The 17,890-nt window shown below is 40.1% G+C and overlaps 1 protein-coding gene and 1 long non-coding RNA gene across 4 annotated transcripts in view; one reads left to right on the top strand and one right to left on the bottom strand.

Moving 5' to 3' along the window:
- LOC125407320 (uncharacterized) overlaps positions 1-11,701 on the top strand; it is a 36,147-nt gene extending 24,446 nt beyond the window's left edge. Inside the window, exons 3-4 of the long non-coding RNA XR_015735684.1 lie at positions 6,815-6,974; positions 11,496-11,701. This is a non-coding gene — a long non-coding RNA (uncharacterized LOC125407320). The remainder of the gene's footprint in view (positions 1-6,814; positions 6,975-11,495) is intronic.
- Lrrk2 (leucine rich repeat kinase 2) overlaps positions 1-14,606 on the bottom strand; it is a 142,189-nt gene extending 127,583 nt beyond the window's left edge. For 2 of the 3 annotated variants that reach the window (XM_087899193.1, XM_087899194.1), the window contains exons 1-5: positions 14,332-14,606; positions 14,072-14,157; positions 8,611-8,720; positions 5,264-5,352; positions 2,193-2,327 (exon numbers count right to left, since the gene is read on the bottom strand). In XM_087899193.1, coding sequence (XP_087755319.1) covers positions 2,193-2,327; positions 5,264-5,352; positions 8,611-8,720; positions 14,072-14,157; positions 14,332-14,488 — 577 coding nt within the window. In that variant the 5' untranslated portion in view covers positions 14,489-14,606. The remainder of the gene's footprint in view (positions 1-2,192; positions 2,328-5,263; positions 5,353-8,610; positions 8,721-14,071; positions 14,158-14,331) is intronic. The other variant, XM_048444804.3, reaches the window with a different exon arrangement.
- Positions 14,607-17,890: the final 3,284 nt, after the last annotated feature.

Raw genomic sequence — 17,890 nt, 5'->3', positions numbered from 1 at the left:
TTCCTGAAAGACATATTTATAAGAACAAAGCAACACAAAGACAATATGCTCAATAAAAATGTTTTTCTGTCCCAAAGGCATAGGAATTTAAAACATTGAATTAGTTTGAAACAGCAAAATAGTTCTGTTTTGAACTGGTTGGATAATCTTTTGAAATGAAAAATTATTAGGAACCCAATAATTCTCAGGGAAAAAAAAGGAGTGTTTTCAATTTCTTTTGGGGGAGTCTACAGCAACCTAATAAGTACAATAAAGATGATGTACTGGAAGGAATACTCTAGGATTCTGATGGTTGATAATAATGATGCTTCATTGGGATGAGCATTTTATGAGTCTTACCCACTGCTAATGAAGATGACCCTTCGGGATGAGCTACTATGATCTTGGCGACTGATAATGAAGATGACTCATTAGAAATGAATATCCTACAATATTGACTTGCTGATTTTGACAATGTTTTTAATTTTAATTTCTTAAAAAAAAGCATGTGTATTGTGTGTGCCTGTTCGTCAGTATGTACAGCACATGCCTGAAGTGCCCAAGGAAGCCAGAAGAGATGGTTAGATCTCCTAGAACTAGAGTTGCAGGTGGTTATAAGAAACACTGTGTAGGGGCTGGAATTGAACCTGGGTCCTCTACGTGAGCAGCAATTTCCATATCTCCAGACCCTACTTTTGATATTTAAAAGCCAGGGATTTGTGATAGACTGCTGAAGAGAGACCCAGCTAAGCATGTTGGTTCAAAAGTTGTTAATGGCAGCAATTGGTAACTGATTAGATTTTAAAATACTTTGTTTTACTGATTTTCCATGAGAAATCAAAACTGTCATTCATTTTTAAGTGAGATTATCTTTTAAAATTGACATACAATTACATTTTTTTTTACAATTTGAGTATGTTGAACTCTGTCTGGAGTCATTGTATTAAGTGGGAATCTCAAAAACTGTTTCAAATCCCAGTCTATTAGGTTGAAAATGGTGCCAACGAAATGTTAGAAAACTCAGCTCTGTAAGAGCAACCTTATCTTTTCAATTGTGTGCCAGTATGTCTGTGTAAGGTAACGTGAAACTTGTTAGATTCATTTAATTAACAATAGATGCCATGAGACCTTTACATTTAACAGTATACTTCTCACAATATCTTTTTAAGTATTGATAACCATCTTTATTAACTTTTCAAGATTAACTTTATTAACTGAATTGAGTGTCTCAGGAAATTCAATTCTTCTGAAAAAAATCAAAAATTTTTTCTTCTTATATTTGTAAAATATATAATACAACATGGTATAATATAATAATATATCCTGAGTATTAACAATCTTTGGATTAAGATCCTCCTGTTTAACAAGAGTCTATGTCATTCTGTCCTGGAAGGACACAGCGCTTGTGAGGGCGTAGTGACAGCCCTCTTTCATGAGTAAGCATTTGTTCAAATAGAAACACAGAGTACAGGTCCACAAGACAACAAATTTCAAATTTTACCCTTCAATTCTTTTCAAAGCTTAGGTGCAAGACATAACACAGAGAAGGCAGCCCGAGACACGTGAAGTTCCCATGTTCTTCACTACAGTGAACTCTTTTATACAAAGTCTGCATCATCGAAGAGCTGGATCCCCAAACCAGTAGCCACCACTATGTGCTAACTAACTGCTAACCTCAGACAACTTGCTCAATTCTCCAACCCATTTCCTCAGCAAGTCAGTCAAAGGACTGGACAACACTAGCTCAAACAATGTGCAATCAACTGTTATCAACTTCTGAGCCTGCTGTGAAATGCCTCTCTGTCTTGTTTCTCAAGGACACTCAGTGCTGGCCTGGTTCTCTACATAAAGTCTGTAGCAATTTCAAGTCTGACGGGATTCAAAATCATAACCCCATTTTAACCTGTACTTGACTTCATAGTTTATTGTGTTCTTCTTACCTAGCCATACAATCCAGTTTGCAAAGTGAGCCTCGTGCCCAGTTACGCAATAGAAGGAAGTCTACTATAACCACATGATTAATAATCTGTGAGTGAAATCACACCACAGAAGGGAGCAACATTACCAAACTAAGAATCTAACAAAGTTTATTTCACTTTGTAAATAGTATGATTGTAGATAATGATTTTTCTCATCAATTATATCCATCTTTTCCAGTACAGGCAGTTCTTCTTATGAATACCTCAAAATAAAGAATTTACAAGTTTAAATACCTCTCTCAAACAGAACATGTAAAGTCTTGCATCCAAGTTTCTGAACTTCATCATTGGTTGAATATTTGTGCATGGCATCAAAAATTAGCAAGAAAATATCGCATTCTTCATCCAGTATCAGCAAGGTGATTTTACCTTATTTGAAGAAAACAACATGATGTAAGTACATGGTAGTTTTTAGCAGTAGGTACATTGATTTTGCTTGAGGCCTATGAATACTTCATGAAACTTTATTTTGATCAACCACTTCATTGTCCCAAATATTATATTATTAATATAATTAAAAAATTATATAGCAATTTTTTTCAAGTGAAATACATTCCCAAACACTTTTCTACACTTTTACAATTTTTGGCATACCATGCTACATCACAAACATAAAGCCTAGGCCCTCCAACTTCAAATCCATTCCTATCTTCCCCCTTGACCATTGCCATCTAAATATTCTTTGGGTACCCTGATCTGACCCTGCCCTTGCTCCTGGTCTTCATCACTGAGACCATCATGCAACAGCTACCTGAGAGAAAGTTTCCAGTCGCCATCCTTTTAAATTCACCCTCACTTCCATTTTCAATGAGTCAACTCATTTCATTAAGAGCCAAGCCATTCAAGTGTTAGCTGTTAAATTCGTCAAAGTTCTCTCTCTCTCTCAATAAGTTAGTTCAGCTTTCCTATCCTACTGAGGACCTCTTCCCATCACACCAAGGATACAGAAATAGTTGCTTAATCTAAACTTCTACCCAATTGTTGATAGGTCACACCCTGTACTGTATTTCTAAAACCTAAATGTGATCCTGGAAGCCCCATGATAAAATCTTTTAAGTCCTTCTCTTGCTCTTAAGTGCACCAAACCAAAAATAGATAGATAGATAGATAGATAGATAGATAGATAGATAGATAGATAGATAAAAAATGGTAAAATGGTTGGGGAGATGGCTCAGCAGGTAGGGCACCTGCTACCAAGCCTGACAACCTGAGATTGATCTTTGAGATTCAAGAGGCAATCCCCAAAAGTTGTGCTCTGAGCTCCACTCCAGTACATTGACATGTTTGTGCTTATGCATGCGTGTGCATGCACACATGCACATACAAATAATGAAGAAAATAAACTCATGAACACAAATAGTGAAAAAAAGTACACCAAACCAGATCCTTTATAAAACCTCCCATATCAATGTCCTTAGCTCATGCGTGACTCAAGTCACGATATGGTACGCCCATTGCTCCTCTTAAAGCCTCCCTCGAATGCCTCTTTGAATTCGTATTAGAAAAACACTGTCCTGATATAATCTAAGATGTAGCACACATAACAATCATCCCATCAACCACAGTAACTATCATGAAATAGGGATAGCAGCCATGAACAGTTCTTTACTGCATTTGTGTGTGCGTGTGTGTGTGTGTGTGTGTGTGTGTGTGTGTGTGTGTGCATGTGACATTGGAGACTGAACTTAGAACCTCAAACATGCTAAGTAGGGACTTTACTGCTAAGCTACACTCCTAACTTCATAGTGATTGCTTTCGTGATGCAATGTGCCAATCACTAGTGAGTTCATTTCGTTATAACACATTTCATCAATCTAGAACCTCACAAGATAAGTCTGAACTCCTCTTTAAGAGTAAAAAAAAACTGAGGCACTAAAAGGCTAAGTAACCCAAGCGACTTGGCTTAATAGCTAATAGGAGGCCAAGCTGGATTAAAAATTAAGTAGGTCAGTCAAGTGGAGAGGCTTACAGAGGTAACCCCAACACTTAGGGGTTACCTCTCTCACTTCCTGAGAGAGGAAGACTGTGAGTTTCACACAAACCTGGGCCACACAGAGAGTTCAAGGCCAGTCTGCACTGGAAAGACAGTGAGACCCTTAATCAGTTTTAGACAGGCCACTTACATTTGTAACCCCCACAAGGGAATTTAGCAGCTGTCTGTGCTATGGCAGGTTTCACTCTATTTCTCTTATAATCATTTTCTCACTACACCTCAATGATTTCTCTTCATATCTTAGCCCATCTACCCAGGCAGCCCCATTCCCTAGCCACATATGCCTAATAAAATTCAAATTGAATAATAAAAATTAAATAAAACTGAAGCCCAGTTTTTCATATTTTAGATGCTCAACAATCACATTGAGCTACCTGCTCTGGCAGGGGCAACACACGGACTATTTCCTCCTCTGCAGAAGGGTTACTGGGGTGACTGTGACAAATGAAAAATGAAGCAAAAATAAAAATTCAAGTTCCCAAGGATGAGGGTTGAATAATTGAATTAAGACTCTTTAGAAATCTCTTGTCTCCTGTCCTCCTGGCCCTGGTCCTTAGATTCGTTCTTGCTCCTTCTCTCTCCGAGGGTCTTCATTGGCAGGACCAATCAGGATCCTACTAATTCTACTAACCGCCCACTCCCCTGTGCAGCCTCCCCTTCCATCTTCTCAGGTCTCTGCAGCTGTGCTCACAAATTCTCCTGACCTCAAAATGACCTGCTATTCATTGAACGAAACCCCCAATCATGCAGGATCATGTTTTTGCCAACCACAGGAGTCTATCGTGGCAATGGCCACAACTATTACACCATCTCAAAATCTCGGCTTGGGTCTCTTTGTCTCTTGACAGAGGTCGCCTTAGGCAAAGACTCATGGACTCAGAGCCTGATTGTGTCACCTGGTGGACGAGGCCACCTCTCTGTTCTTCAATGTTTTTCATCCAAAATGATAAGGAAAATGTCTATCTGGGGTGAAAAGGGTTTTGAAAGCATGTTACATCTAGCAAACACTCAAGAAATAATGATACACGCTTTATCAGGAAAAAACTTTGAGGGTGGATACAGAAAAAGGTACCAAGAATTTGAATTATTGGAGCAGATTTTGGAAGCCATGCTAGAACTAGAAATGGGAAAATGGGAGGACCACACCAACAACATTCAGAACCAAGGTCCTGGATGGCATCTGAGAAGCAGCCTGAGACCAGAGGCACAGAGAATGCAGACATAGAAAAAAACCTCTCTAGAAACCACAGCTGACTAGTTCATACTTTGACCCTCACCATAGAGAGGAGGGAACATTTGTGGGATGACTCACCTGAATCTAGGAGGAGATCTAAGGCTTTTAGTCCAACTGTTGTCAGGTTTACATTGGCATGGTGAAAAGTTAACATTTTAAGAATCAGTCTGAAATAAAAACCAAAATCACATGACAATGGAAGGTTATACAGCAAAAGCCAAGGAGACTCCCCAGTGGGAAAGTCAATTGCTGGCACATCTGGTAACTTGAGGCCCACCCCTGGGGCCCACATAGTAGAAGAAAGAATGGATTTCCAGAAGTTGTCCTCTGACTTTCACATATGTGTCATGACATGCATATGCCCCCCATGCATGTATCCATGCACAAACATATGAAGTCAATCAATCAACAAATACATTTTTGACACAGGATCTTACTATGTAGTCTCAGAGGGCATGAAACTCACTATATACCTCAGACTGGCCATGAACTCATAGAGATCTACCTGCCTCTGTCTCTCTAGCACTGGGATTAAAGGTGTGCAACACCATGCCAACCTAAATGCAAATTTTTGTTAATGAAAGTTTGAACTCATAGATTCGGTAACATCCAAAACAATATTTAAGTACTGCTTTTCACTCACCTACACACTTACTGTACCTAGTTCTGGTCAGCAAAGCTTATGGGATAGCTTTCCCCTTGGTACAAACTTAAACCAAGCTTATACAATTAACAGCCTGGCTTTGGGTGTAACTCTTGGCAGAGCGCTCGCCTTGCATGCCCAAGGCCCTAGCTCCAATCTCTACCAGCACAACAAATAGAATGAAGTAAATGAAATGACAAGGAGTAGAACTTGCCTCAGGTGTGGCAAATACATCACATGATTCTGTCACACATTAACGCGTCGATTACATGGAATATATGCATATTTCTAATTATCACCCGTATCTCAGTAAAGTTTGAAGGAACCAGAGGGAGAAACCTAAACATTTATTCTTGCATGTAGCTCAATAATAGAGAACTTTCCTACAAGATACAAGGCCTCTGGATTGACCCATAAACTGAAAAAATTCGGGGGAGATTTCGCAGGAGAGCATTTTCTATGTCTCTACAGAAAAGCTAAGTCCTGACTATATTCCACCAAATGCCCCTACTTAATCATTAACATACAAAGCACCACAAAGAGTATCCACATCAGAGGAGATGCCTTGGATATGTCATAAGAACCTATGAACTATACGTCACACATGTTGATATATTAACATACAGGAAGATTGAATAAAGATATTTATTTACATATAGCCATAAGAATTTACTTAAATATAAAATTATTGCTTGCTACTATCTTTGATAAGGTAATATTCCATACTAGATAATGAACTGATATCAATACTACCTGCTCTCAAATTACTAGATTTTAATCTCTGTGTGATCAGTTCTAAACCATTTTCTACCTAGTGGTCTTTGATTTTTATATTGTTGAAAGAAAACAGAGCTGATTCATCCACAGCCTCTTCTATATAAAAAGATGTATCTTTTGGTCCTCTAGCAAGGTGAAGTACTGTTGATATCTTGCCAGTTACCTACCTACTTATTCTCGTCCTACCCCTCTCTGTTCCATTCTGTCAGAACACAGTCCAGGAATGGAGTCATGCAAGGTGAATTCAGATTGTGTGTAAAAAAAATGCCAAGAAAACAGAACAAGAGTCTTGTGACCTCAGTGTCTTCAAAAACATGGAATTTTTCTTGGAACATGTTTTTGTGCCCTTCTCATGAATAGCAGATAAGAGTGAGTTTATTTCAAATTATTCATTACAACTGACTATTGCTGTTTGTTTATTTGTCTCTATAAAGAAACATGCTTTTGCCATGTGTGGCTGTCCTTATGATTATACACTATACTCATGTGACTCTTCTTGACCCTCGGGGCATAAATTGTCTGATGCTCTGAATCAAGGTACCTATTGCAGACTTTAGTCTGCCTCAACTTTAGGCTCTACCCACATCGTTGACTAGAACAGTAAACACATTCTCAGTATCTTTCACATGACTACTACAGAAAGGATTTTCTTTTCGGTATTGGTCAAGTTTGAAGGGGAAAAGTTTGGCCACAGAGAAAAACGTCTTACAATATTTTCCCCAAATGTTCTAGTGTAGAGAACAGGGTTTCTCCCTTGGTCACAGGCCCAGATCTCACTTAGAGCAGGAGCGTAGACAATGAATGGAGGTGGAGGAATGAACTTGAGTGGTAAGCAAGAGAATGAATGAGACAATCATTTCTATAGAAATAGTTTTACAATTTTATCGCAAAGGGTTGGTTTGTTCTGGAATATGAGGAGGGAAGCTCTCCAACAGACTCTTATATGGTAGATTAAATAAACTTTGAGAAGACTGGAATTCTCCAACAAACCAAAAGGAAATTAAAATCAGAGTGACTAATTGCATATGTATACACTACATATATTACAGAACTGACACAGGGACTTTCAAACATTAGTTTGTAAATGGCTGTTTTTCTCAAACCATACTCTTGAGATGGTAGAAACTAAAAACTAGCAACAGCTACATATTAGAACTGGAGAAACCTGCAAACACTAAGACCTATCTATAATAACTCCTTTAGGGACAGAACAGTGTTCTACCCCATATACATTTTCTGGGAAGTATTGTAATATTCAGTTTTTAATAAAATGTATTTTTTCAAGCAATGTAGCTTTGGAAGTAAAATATCTTCATAACTGTAGTCCTATGTATGAGGGCACCTAATGACAGAAGATAGTTTTATCAGTCTCCAGAAGCTAAATTATTTTTTAAAGGACTTTCCCAGAAACAAATTTTTTCTTCAAAAATTTTTATCTAATTATGGCGATGAATGTGGTCTTATTGAAGACATTATGTTGACAGCTGCAGCCAAATGGCTGGTAAATAGTCACATAGATTAGGCTTCAGAGCTGCTGAGAGGAATTAATTTCCTCTTTTCTCTTCCTCTTGAAAACCAGTCTACTTTCACTGAGATTAGCATGCACAGATACTTGCAAATGTGCACAGGAAGGCAGTGGAGCAGAACCTTGAAATGAATTGCTTACCGAAGTGACTTCTCAGACATTATATATTTTTTTTTAAACTCGTGGATTGTATCAGTTCCACCATTCATAGTAAAAGGCTTGTCTTGCTTTGTCTTAAGTCATACTCAAAGATCTACAACTTCACCATTTATATAATCATAGAACTGTGTTATTAAAACCATCTCATCTGATATTTCACCATCTTAGTTTTCTAATTCACAAAGTTTAACGATTTCTACAATCTTGATTTAAGAAAAACGTATCTGCTTTAAGGAATATATCAGAAGGGTTTGGGATGGGCAAAGGGTGTCACATATAATTTTTCAGTGCAGCTTATGTACATGCATCTGTCATACTTACCGATGAATACCAAGGACTTCCCAATCATTTCCAATATCCTGGGGTCCTATTAAGCTCAACAAGGTCCCTGGACAGACTTCTATTAATCTGCACAGAAGTGACCATCCCACCTGAAAGCAAGAAAGATAAACATTTACTTTTTCCCCAAGATATTGTTTTATACACCCCAAAGTACCCTTGAACTCATTTTGTAGCCATGGATCCTCCTTCCTATCCAAAATGCTGGTATTAAAATCATGTACCACCATTCCCTGTTTACGTGATGCTGAGGATGATCCCACTGAGGAATTCCTGTACAGCAGGCAAACATTATACCAACTAAACTATGACCCCAATCCCATATCCACATTTTTAAAGATTCACGCTCTATGAGCCAATAATGAATGTCTGGTTTTAGTGGAACAGATCATTATATCATTTTAAATAATCGTTTTAAGACAAAACAAAGTCCTAAAATGCTTTCTGAGAAATGAAAGTGAGGTGTGTATTTAAGACTACACATTGCTTTAAAACCACATGTAACTCAAACACAAAAGTATTATGGCATTCCTGAATAAATACCAAATAGATATCCTTATCATCTAAATCAAACAAAATAAAGAACAATTTTTAAGGGCATACTAAAATTATCAAGCAAGAATGGCTATACTCATAACCTTATTACTTTTCTAACGTGTTAATATCTGACATAAACTTTCCCAAGAATTCAAGATTTTGATTATAAAAAGAGAGGGGAACTTGGAATGGAGAATCTAAGCTGGAGATTTTCATGGCAACAGGAAATGACTGGCTTTGGGTAATATGGGCCTATGAACAGTAGTGTCCTATAATTGAACCTACATCTGTTCCTGGGAAAAGAAAAGGAGCTAGAATAGGAGGTAAAACACCTAAGTGCCCCTTACATGCCCCTCAGAGTCTGACTCTGAACTGTGAGGTCACAAGTACCCTAAAACTCTCCATACTAATGTACGATGTCAGAGCTTATTGGTGCATTTAACACATATATTTTTTAAAGATTTGTTGATTTCATGTGTTTGAATGTCTTGCCTGTGTGTATGTATATATGTCACCTTTGTGTCTGATGCTTTGAGGTCAGGAGATGGTGTCAGATCTTCCATGCTCTATTTAGCATCTCTTAAGCTATTACAAACACTATGACTAAAAAGCAACCCAGGAAGGAAAGGGTTTATTTCATCTTATGGCTTCAAATCTACCATCAAGAGACATTGAGGCAAGAACTCAAGGCATGAACCTGGAGGCAGGAACTGAATCAGAACTTGTGAAGAAAAGCCGTTCATTGGCTTGCTCAGTTTGCTTTCTTTTACAACCCATAAGCTCTTTCTCCAGGAAAGACACTGCTCATAGGGCCCTGGGCCCTCCAACAATCATTAATCAAGAAAATGCCCTCGAGATTGTACATCGGCCAGTCCAACGGAGCGAATTCCTCAACTGAGGTTCTCCCTTCCCAGGAACTCTAGCTTGCGCCAAGTTGACAAAAATTAGCAAGTACACTTGGTAATGGAATTACACATAGGGTTGAAAGCCAACATTTGTGTGCTGGAAAGTAGATTAGGATCCTCCAAAAGAGTAGCAAGTGCTCTTAACCACTGAGCCATCTATGCAGCCCCCATTTCCAAATGCCTTTGCACAGTTCGCTGCACATGACCCCAACATCAACAAGTCATTCTTTCACTCTGAAAAAGATAAGAACCCATGATTCCCACTCAGAGATCAACCCACCCTTTCTACTACCTCTGTAAATCTGAAACATCTGTCATTCTTCCCATGTGCTAAAGAGCTATACGTAATATGCTCAGGAAACAGAAAATTTCCATTAAGGCAGAGCACAGTCAATGCAAAGGTGTCTAAGAATGACTGGCGATAAATACTAAAGTATATGAAGCCTGGAAGGAAGACTCACTGTGAGTCAGAACTCCTCAAAGAAAGACACAATGTGGTAGATGTAAGACTCCAGCCACAGTTCAAAATTCATGAGCTGTAGGATGGGTGGGGAGATCATGACGAGAATTGTGGACAGGGGAGGAGTCTGCAGCTGGATAAGGCTGGGCAGGGAAGTGAAGACAAATGATGCACAGAACTGAATGGCAAGGTGAGAAATTCACATTCGCTTGCTATGGAGCAGTAGCACACATGTATATAGGAAAGAAAGGAGGCATCTCACAAAGATAAACATCCATATGTTCTCTCCAGTTTCATCTATTTACAGCATGGACACGCTAAAGTCTCTTTACTGTTTTTGAATTAAGCATGCATTGCCTTATGTTGCCACTACTTCCCTTCAAATAATTACAACTTCCTTTAAAAGACAGAAACGCCTGTCATTTTTGTAACCTATATTTAAGTTGAATACTCTCCTTCCCTCTAGGTAAGCAGAACAGATAGTAACAATCCAGATGTCATGGAAACCAACTGCTTTGGAGATTTTTTTAAAACCTATATGAAGCCTTTTTGCCACGCATTTAAGAAAGTTGCATTCTCAAGGGCTTCTAGTGGGGAAATGTGTTCTAGGATGCTGAACTCCTGTCCATACCTGTACGGCTGACTCGCTGAGAAAGGCTACTTTGTTCAGGTTGTTAGGACGACAGCATCAATAACTGCTTGGAAAAGATCCATTCAAGCAGCTGAGCCCGCAATCAATGAGTGGAGCTTCAGAGACTAAGTGAAGTCTCCAGCAACAAAGCAGGGGTAACAAGCGAAGCATTAACCTTTCAATTAGGAACTTATCTTTCAAAGAAAGAAAGATTTTGCCCTGCACAGATTTGCTAGTCACAGATTTTTCTCTATTATAGTTGCTCTATTAGCTCAAGCATCCCATTCACAAACACTTAACCCACTTTTACTTATTTTGGTTTCCTTCTTCAAAGGTTGGAACTACTTGGGAAAAGAGAAGCAAAATTGAGGAGCCAAAGAAAATGACATACACGGAAAGGAATACACAGGGCATGCTTGGCAGCAGTTCTCCAAGATCTGCATTTGCAAAGGAGCACAAATAAAGAAAAGTGTAAAAATCCAGAGTCTGGAATATCATCGTAGATGACTCTAACAAGAAACCTTAACTCATATTTCTGAAGAGAACTCTTCAAACTCCTTACATTCATCAAGAGTTTTTTATTTGGTACTGCTAGATAATTGGATGCCAGAAATAGGAAAGGATGTTCATACTAACTACACCAATTATGTAAAGAAATTTAAAAGAAAATATTACTTTCCTGTAGACTGTAGAAATCTTGGCAGAGAGATAATCCTTTCTACATCCCCTTTGATAGGACCAATGATGATGTGACCACTGTGCATGCTCATAGTATCTGTGCTTTTGCTTTTACTTGCTTATACAACATCTTATGAAGTCAGCACCAGCTGACAGAGCTTCTGAAGGCATGAATGGATTTGAGGCCTCACTCTCTTACAAGCTCGCTCAGAGACTACTCACTCTTAACTGAGTTGATATGAAGGAACTTTGGTCAGATTTCTTCAAAGGTAGGGAGATTCCAGTAAGAATCTACCAATGTAACAAGCATAAAGTCCTTTGCAGAGAGATGCATATAGAACACTGAGAGTACTGATTTTATTCTGTTAAGTTATCAAACCAAAGGTTGTTCCTTCCTAACACACTTTGATGCCCCCACACTCACCCAAAAAACATCATGACTATTGCAGACAAGGGAGCCCACACTTGAGCAATTTCTAGAATCAAGAATTAGAATGTCTTGGATGTGTAGCTAGCTCTCTGGTAGAGTGCTTGTCTAAAGCCTTGTGTTTAATTCCTAGAATGCACGCACGCGCACACACACACACACACACACTCAAACCACTTGAGAATGAAGGAGGGGGAGGAGAAAGAGGAAATGGAGGAGGAGGAAGAAAAGGGGATAAAGAAGAAAAGAGAATGGGAAGAGGTAGAAACAGAGGGGGGAGAAGAAAAAGGAGGGGGAGGAAAAAGTGGAGGTCAGGAAGGAGGAATTAGAATGTTTAGGGATATAGGTCAGTAATCAAAATAATTGCTCCAGCACATTCCAAGTCCTGTATTTTGGATCTTCAGCACAGAGTAAGTAGGAGAGGAGTAAGGAGACAGAGTTAGAGCAGAGACAGACAGACACGGGAGCAATAGACAGACAGGAGCAGGAGGAAGAGAAGAAAGGAGAGAGAATTAAGCAAGGGATGTGTTCCAGACTCCCCTGGGTTCTCAATTCTGCTACTCTTATAGGCCTTGTTGACTGAAAAACAGGGTCCAATTTTCCCTGTTTTTTACCAAGGAGGAGTGAGTCTACCAAGTATAGCCCTTGGCAGGATAGGTAACCAGAATTAGACACTTTTGAATATGAAGCAAGAAGGATGCTGTAGGTGGAGAGCAGAAATCTCCTTAAAAATGATTCATATTCCGTGGGTAAATTTCAGACCCTGAGTGCTAAAAAGAACAGTTTCTTTATCGTGCCTCCATCTTTCTCTTGACTTTGTTTTTTCTAATAACCTAAAAATTATTAGTCAGAAAGTATTTCATAATTGAAAAAATATTGTTGCAAATATAAGCATGATTTATAAAAGAACACTAAAGCCAGGTGTGGCTATCTACACCTGTAATCACTGTAAAGGGGGGAGGAGTGCTGTGGCAGGAAGAAAGCAAGTTCCAGGCAGTCTGGACTTTACTGTAGAAACCTGAAGGAGGAAGGGGGAATTTGGAGGGTGGGATGAGCCTCACTTCTGTCTAGTCACTAGAATAAACATGAAGGAGTATTTTCGCTGCCCCTCCACAGAGTTCCCCTACAAGTCTTAGTATTTGGATGACAAAACTGATTTCAATTCCCCAAATGGCAAAACTCCAAAGGAAGTTAGCACCTTCAGGAGTAATTCCGTCTTGGCCGAAAGAGATTCTTGATTATCTGGGCCTGCTTTGAAAGTTCCATTTAATTATTTAGCCTACCTCTGGGCTTTCTGTGACACAGATCCTAGAAGTTACACTCCATTTTGTGTGGCAATAGCTGCAGAATGGACGTGTAAACCCAGGGGAACTCAGGAAACATCACTTTCTCTAGACACTGCAGGGTACTCTGCAGGAGAAGCCATGCAATCTGTCTCCTCATTTAAAACCATAAAAACAAGCTGAGCCTACGAAAGTTTGCAATATACTTGACACCCCCCCCACCCCGTGTTAACTTAATCCCCGCCCCCTTTTGCTGGAACTAATCACAGCAATGCTCTATTTACAACATACTGTATATTAGGAAAATTCTTAGAATAGCTTGAAAGGTTAATGAACTCACCTTGCCAATAAGAGAACTGTTTTCATTTTGTTCCTCCCACCATCTAGATTCTGTCCGTTAATAAAGTTGCATTTCCTCTGCTAACAATCGACAAGGTTTCCCTCTTAAAGCTAATCTCAAGTACCTGGACCATAAGTCCTTTTGTATAAGGGTTTTCAGAACAGAAGGGAAGGTCCCTTTACCTGCTGCACGCTGGCGACTCTCATGTAGGAGTCCAGGACGATCAACAGAGGCATGTGGAAATTTTTACCTTCAAATAACTTGGAGGCTGGAAAAGAAGACGGTAGTGGGGGAAGAAAACAAAGTCACAACCCACAGCATCCTTTCGACCTTCCCGGGATTCCAGATCCTTCCTCCCTGAAGGAAAGGAGTGGAATGCCTAAGATTAGCACCCCAAGTGCAGGATAAAGTTTGCAGAGGAGGGAGGGGCTGCCGACAGTACCTCTGTCGGAGTAGGTGAACACCAGCATGTCTTCCAGGAGCTGGAGTAAAGTGTCCATCTGCTTGCCTTCCTGGACATTATTCAGCCTGACTATCAACTTCTTCAGAGCCTCCTCCTCCTCTTCCTCCTCGCAGCTCTGCGAACCGCCACTGGCCATGGTGTGGCGGGGACTGCGGGGCGAGCCTGGAAGGTTGCTGCTCTCGGCTGCTCGGCAGCCTCCGCTGCAGGCCCAACCCTCGGCCTCGGACCGCGCCCAGAAGGCGACCGCGACTTGTCCCGGCCCAGCCACAGCCTGGCCTGCCCAGCCGCAGCGCAGCGCCGGGAACTCCGCCGGGGAAAAGCGAAAGCAGCCACCCCGCGATCGCGATCTAAGAATAGCAAAGGGGCGTTGGGAAAAGAGGACACCGCCCAGTTGGCCCGTTTTAGGAAAATGGCTTCTTTAAGGGTTCCCTCTATAGGGAGAGTAGTCATTTTCTCCAGAGGATGCCGCATTTAACAATCAAAATCGGCCAGCTACATAGACTTTTTGGTGGCCGTTGTGGCTTTTGCGGGGAAAGACATGAGTTGTTTGCTTGCTAGTTATCTGAAGCACTGGTTGCCAAAAGGCCTCTCGGTTGTTTGAGGTTTGCAAGGCAGGATCCAGTCCTTCTGATTCAGCTCCCTGTTCTCAAGGATGGAACTAAGAGAACATAGGATATGTTAGTGAAACAAAAAGATGGAAGAAACAGCCCTTAAATGTCATCCCTGGTCAGAGCTAGTTATTAATCCTCATGTCCAGACGTCTAAAGTTAAAAGAGGAATCTGAAGTACAGGCAACTGGTAATTCCAGCACCTGGGAGGTAAAGGCAGGAACCATAGAAGTTTGAGGCCATCCTTGCCTCAGAGCAGGTTCAAGGCCAGTCTGGGCTTAATGATCCTATCTGGAAAGAGGGAAAGGGTAGAAAGGGGAGAGAAGGGAGGTAGGAAAAAGAGGGAGAGTGAAGGAGAGAGAGAGAGAGAGAGAGAGAGAGAGAGAGAGAGAGAGAGAGAGAGAGAGGTGTGAGAGATGGGGAGAGGGAAGAGGGACCTGAAAGGTACAGTGCTAGAATGCTTGTGTGAAGGAAGGCTTGGGATTCAAAAAAAAAAAAAAGAAAAAAGAAAAAAGAAAAAGAAAAGAAAAGGCCAAAGTTTTTCAAGAGTACTGCGGATCAGTGCCGTTGACTACGCTTGAACAGAGATGACCTATGCCCTTCAAATGACCTGTCCTCAAGGTCATTTACACAGGAGAAGAATTAGATCAAGTTAGTATTTCATGATTTCCAGGTCAGCGCCCTGATGACAATTCCAAAATGGATGAGAATTCTCTTCCTACAGGGGAGGCACCTTTGGACTGATTAGTGAAGGCTTGCTGGAACCACAGAGGGGGAGAGGGAGAGTGTGTGTGTGCTGGGGCTGCTGACAGCCAAGACTTCAATCCAGGTTGGAGGTTTGCCCACACTCCACTAATTTCAGCGGGATGGGAGAGCAAGTTTACATCTGCCTGGATATGGAGTTCTTTTTGCTGTCAAGGGCTTTTAATTTTTTACAGATGGGTACTGAATGCTTACATTTGCAAGGACAAAATATTTATAGTTTGCTTGTATGTAATCCATGCTTTGGGGAGGGGTGAAATGGGAAGAAGTAGAAATGAAATAACAGCTTTGGAACCGGGAACTGTAGAAGATTAGAGATGCTCCTGTGGCGGGTTACATGTCTCTGTGTGTGTAATTTCCCACATTGAAACAAAAATCTCAACTCATGACTTTTACTACACTTACAACATATCCTGTCCTATGTGCTTTCTGGACTTCTTTTAACTTCCGAGGACCGAAAAAAGGCCTCACCTTAGACTTTCTTTTTTTTTTTTTTTTTCCTTTCGGTTTCTCATTTAAAACAAAACAAACCAACAAAAAGTTGCCAAAAACGGAGGCTTACTTCCCTTTACGAGAAAGTTCTAAATGACAAGGTATTTCCTAAGTTCTTTAACCCTGTCACCCAACCTATAGGCCTCCATACTGTTCTAAATCGCAAGGTAATTCCTAAGTTCCTCAGTTCCTTCACCCACCTGCAGGCTTCCACACTGACCAGGCTAGCCAACTGGGTGGGCTCTGTCTGAGCTCAGTACTGGAAACATTTCCCAGAAGCCACTACAGCTTAGGGCAAAGTATTCTCGAGCTTTAAACGTGTTGAATTGATTGACTAAAATTCCAAGACTCATTAACTCCCTAGCCAACAAGAATGGAAATGACGACTCTAGACAGAAATCCATGACTAGGGCAGAATTCAGTGGGGAATAAAACAACCGTAAACATTTGCCTAACTTCTGAGGAAGAAAGAAAGAAAACTGACCTCACCAGACACAACAAGCACCAAAACCAACGCCAGATGGGCTAAAAGGCAAAACAAAAATAACTAGGGGAAATATATATATATATTGAAAGTTATGTAATCTTGCCTACAGAGCAAAGGCAGGAACAGAGACACAGAACGTTAACACTTGCGATTCATTAGAACATATTTTCTGCCATCAATGAAAAACATAAACTAAAGGAAAATGGTCAATGGGGAAGGGAATTACATATGGCAAAAGTAATTAACTTGAAGAGGTTTTGATAAATCACTCAAAGAAGAGTGCCAAGAACCCTATGGACATTTTAAAAAAAATGTAAATTTGCTGTGAATGACCAGGAAGTTTAAGAAAAATATGCTCATCTTTATGATGTGTTCATAAATATCACAGCAGCTTTGTATGCGAAATAGCAACGAGAAAAATAATGAAAGTAATTCTAACACAATATATACAGGACTTTTGCAAAGAAATGGTCAAGCCTTATTAAGGGCATAAGCAAGTGGGTATATCATATTAATAAGACGATGAAATATTAAAAAAGATACTGTCTCTTAACAGTAGCAAAAATGTAACACTAATTATACTCCTCTACATTACAGCCAGTCCTAAGCTAGCATAGCTCACCAACTTGTGGTGAAAGAACTGCTCAATTAGGCCTGATCCAGGGACACAAGAGTGCCACTGGGGTCACAGGAGGGACAGGCCCAGGAAGCACAGTTGATCCAGCTCAAGTGACTTCCTGTGAATCGGGAGCAGTTGTTGTTCTCATTGCCAGCAGACACACAGAGGCTACCTAGTTAGATTCGGATTTCAGGCTCCACACATTCCATCCTGAAAACCCTAAACAGGACACAGTGCATACAGCACACGAGGCCCTCTCTTATCATCAGATTATTTGGTGTGTCATTGGCACAGCTACATAAAGAGAACACTGAAACAGCAAAGAGAGGCCAGTAACACAATACAAGTACTACACAGATGGGAGGAATATATATATATATATATATATATATATATATATATATATATTCCTACTATAACCTACTCAGTCTGTATAATGTTACTTGCATGCATGTTTTTATAACTGACCTTTGGTATTAGATAACTACTTTTTTGTGCTCTTCCCTGAGGAAGAGTATTTCTCTTGATCTCAGCATTCCTTATTTGCCTATATAGTTCTTTTTGTAGAGT

The sequence above is a fragment of the Myodes glareolus genome, chromosome 19 (genome assembly GCF_982192425.1).
Source record: "Myodes glareolus chromosome 19, mMyoGla1.1, whole genome shotgun sequence".
NCBI lineage: Eukaryota > Metazoa > Chordata > Mammalia > Rodentia > Cricetidae > Myodes > Myodes glareolus.
This window is presented reverse-complemented; position numbering and strand designations above follow the sequence as displayed.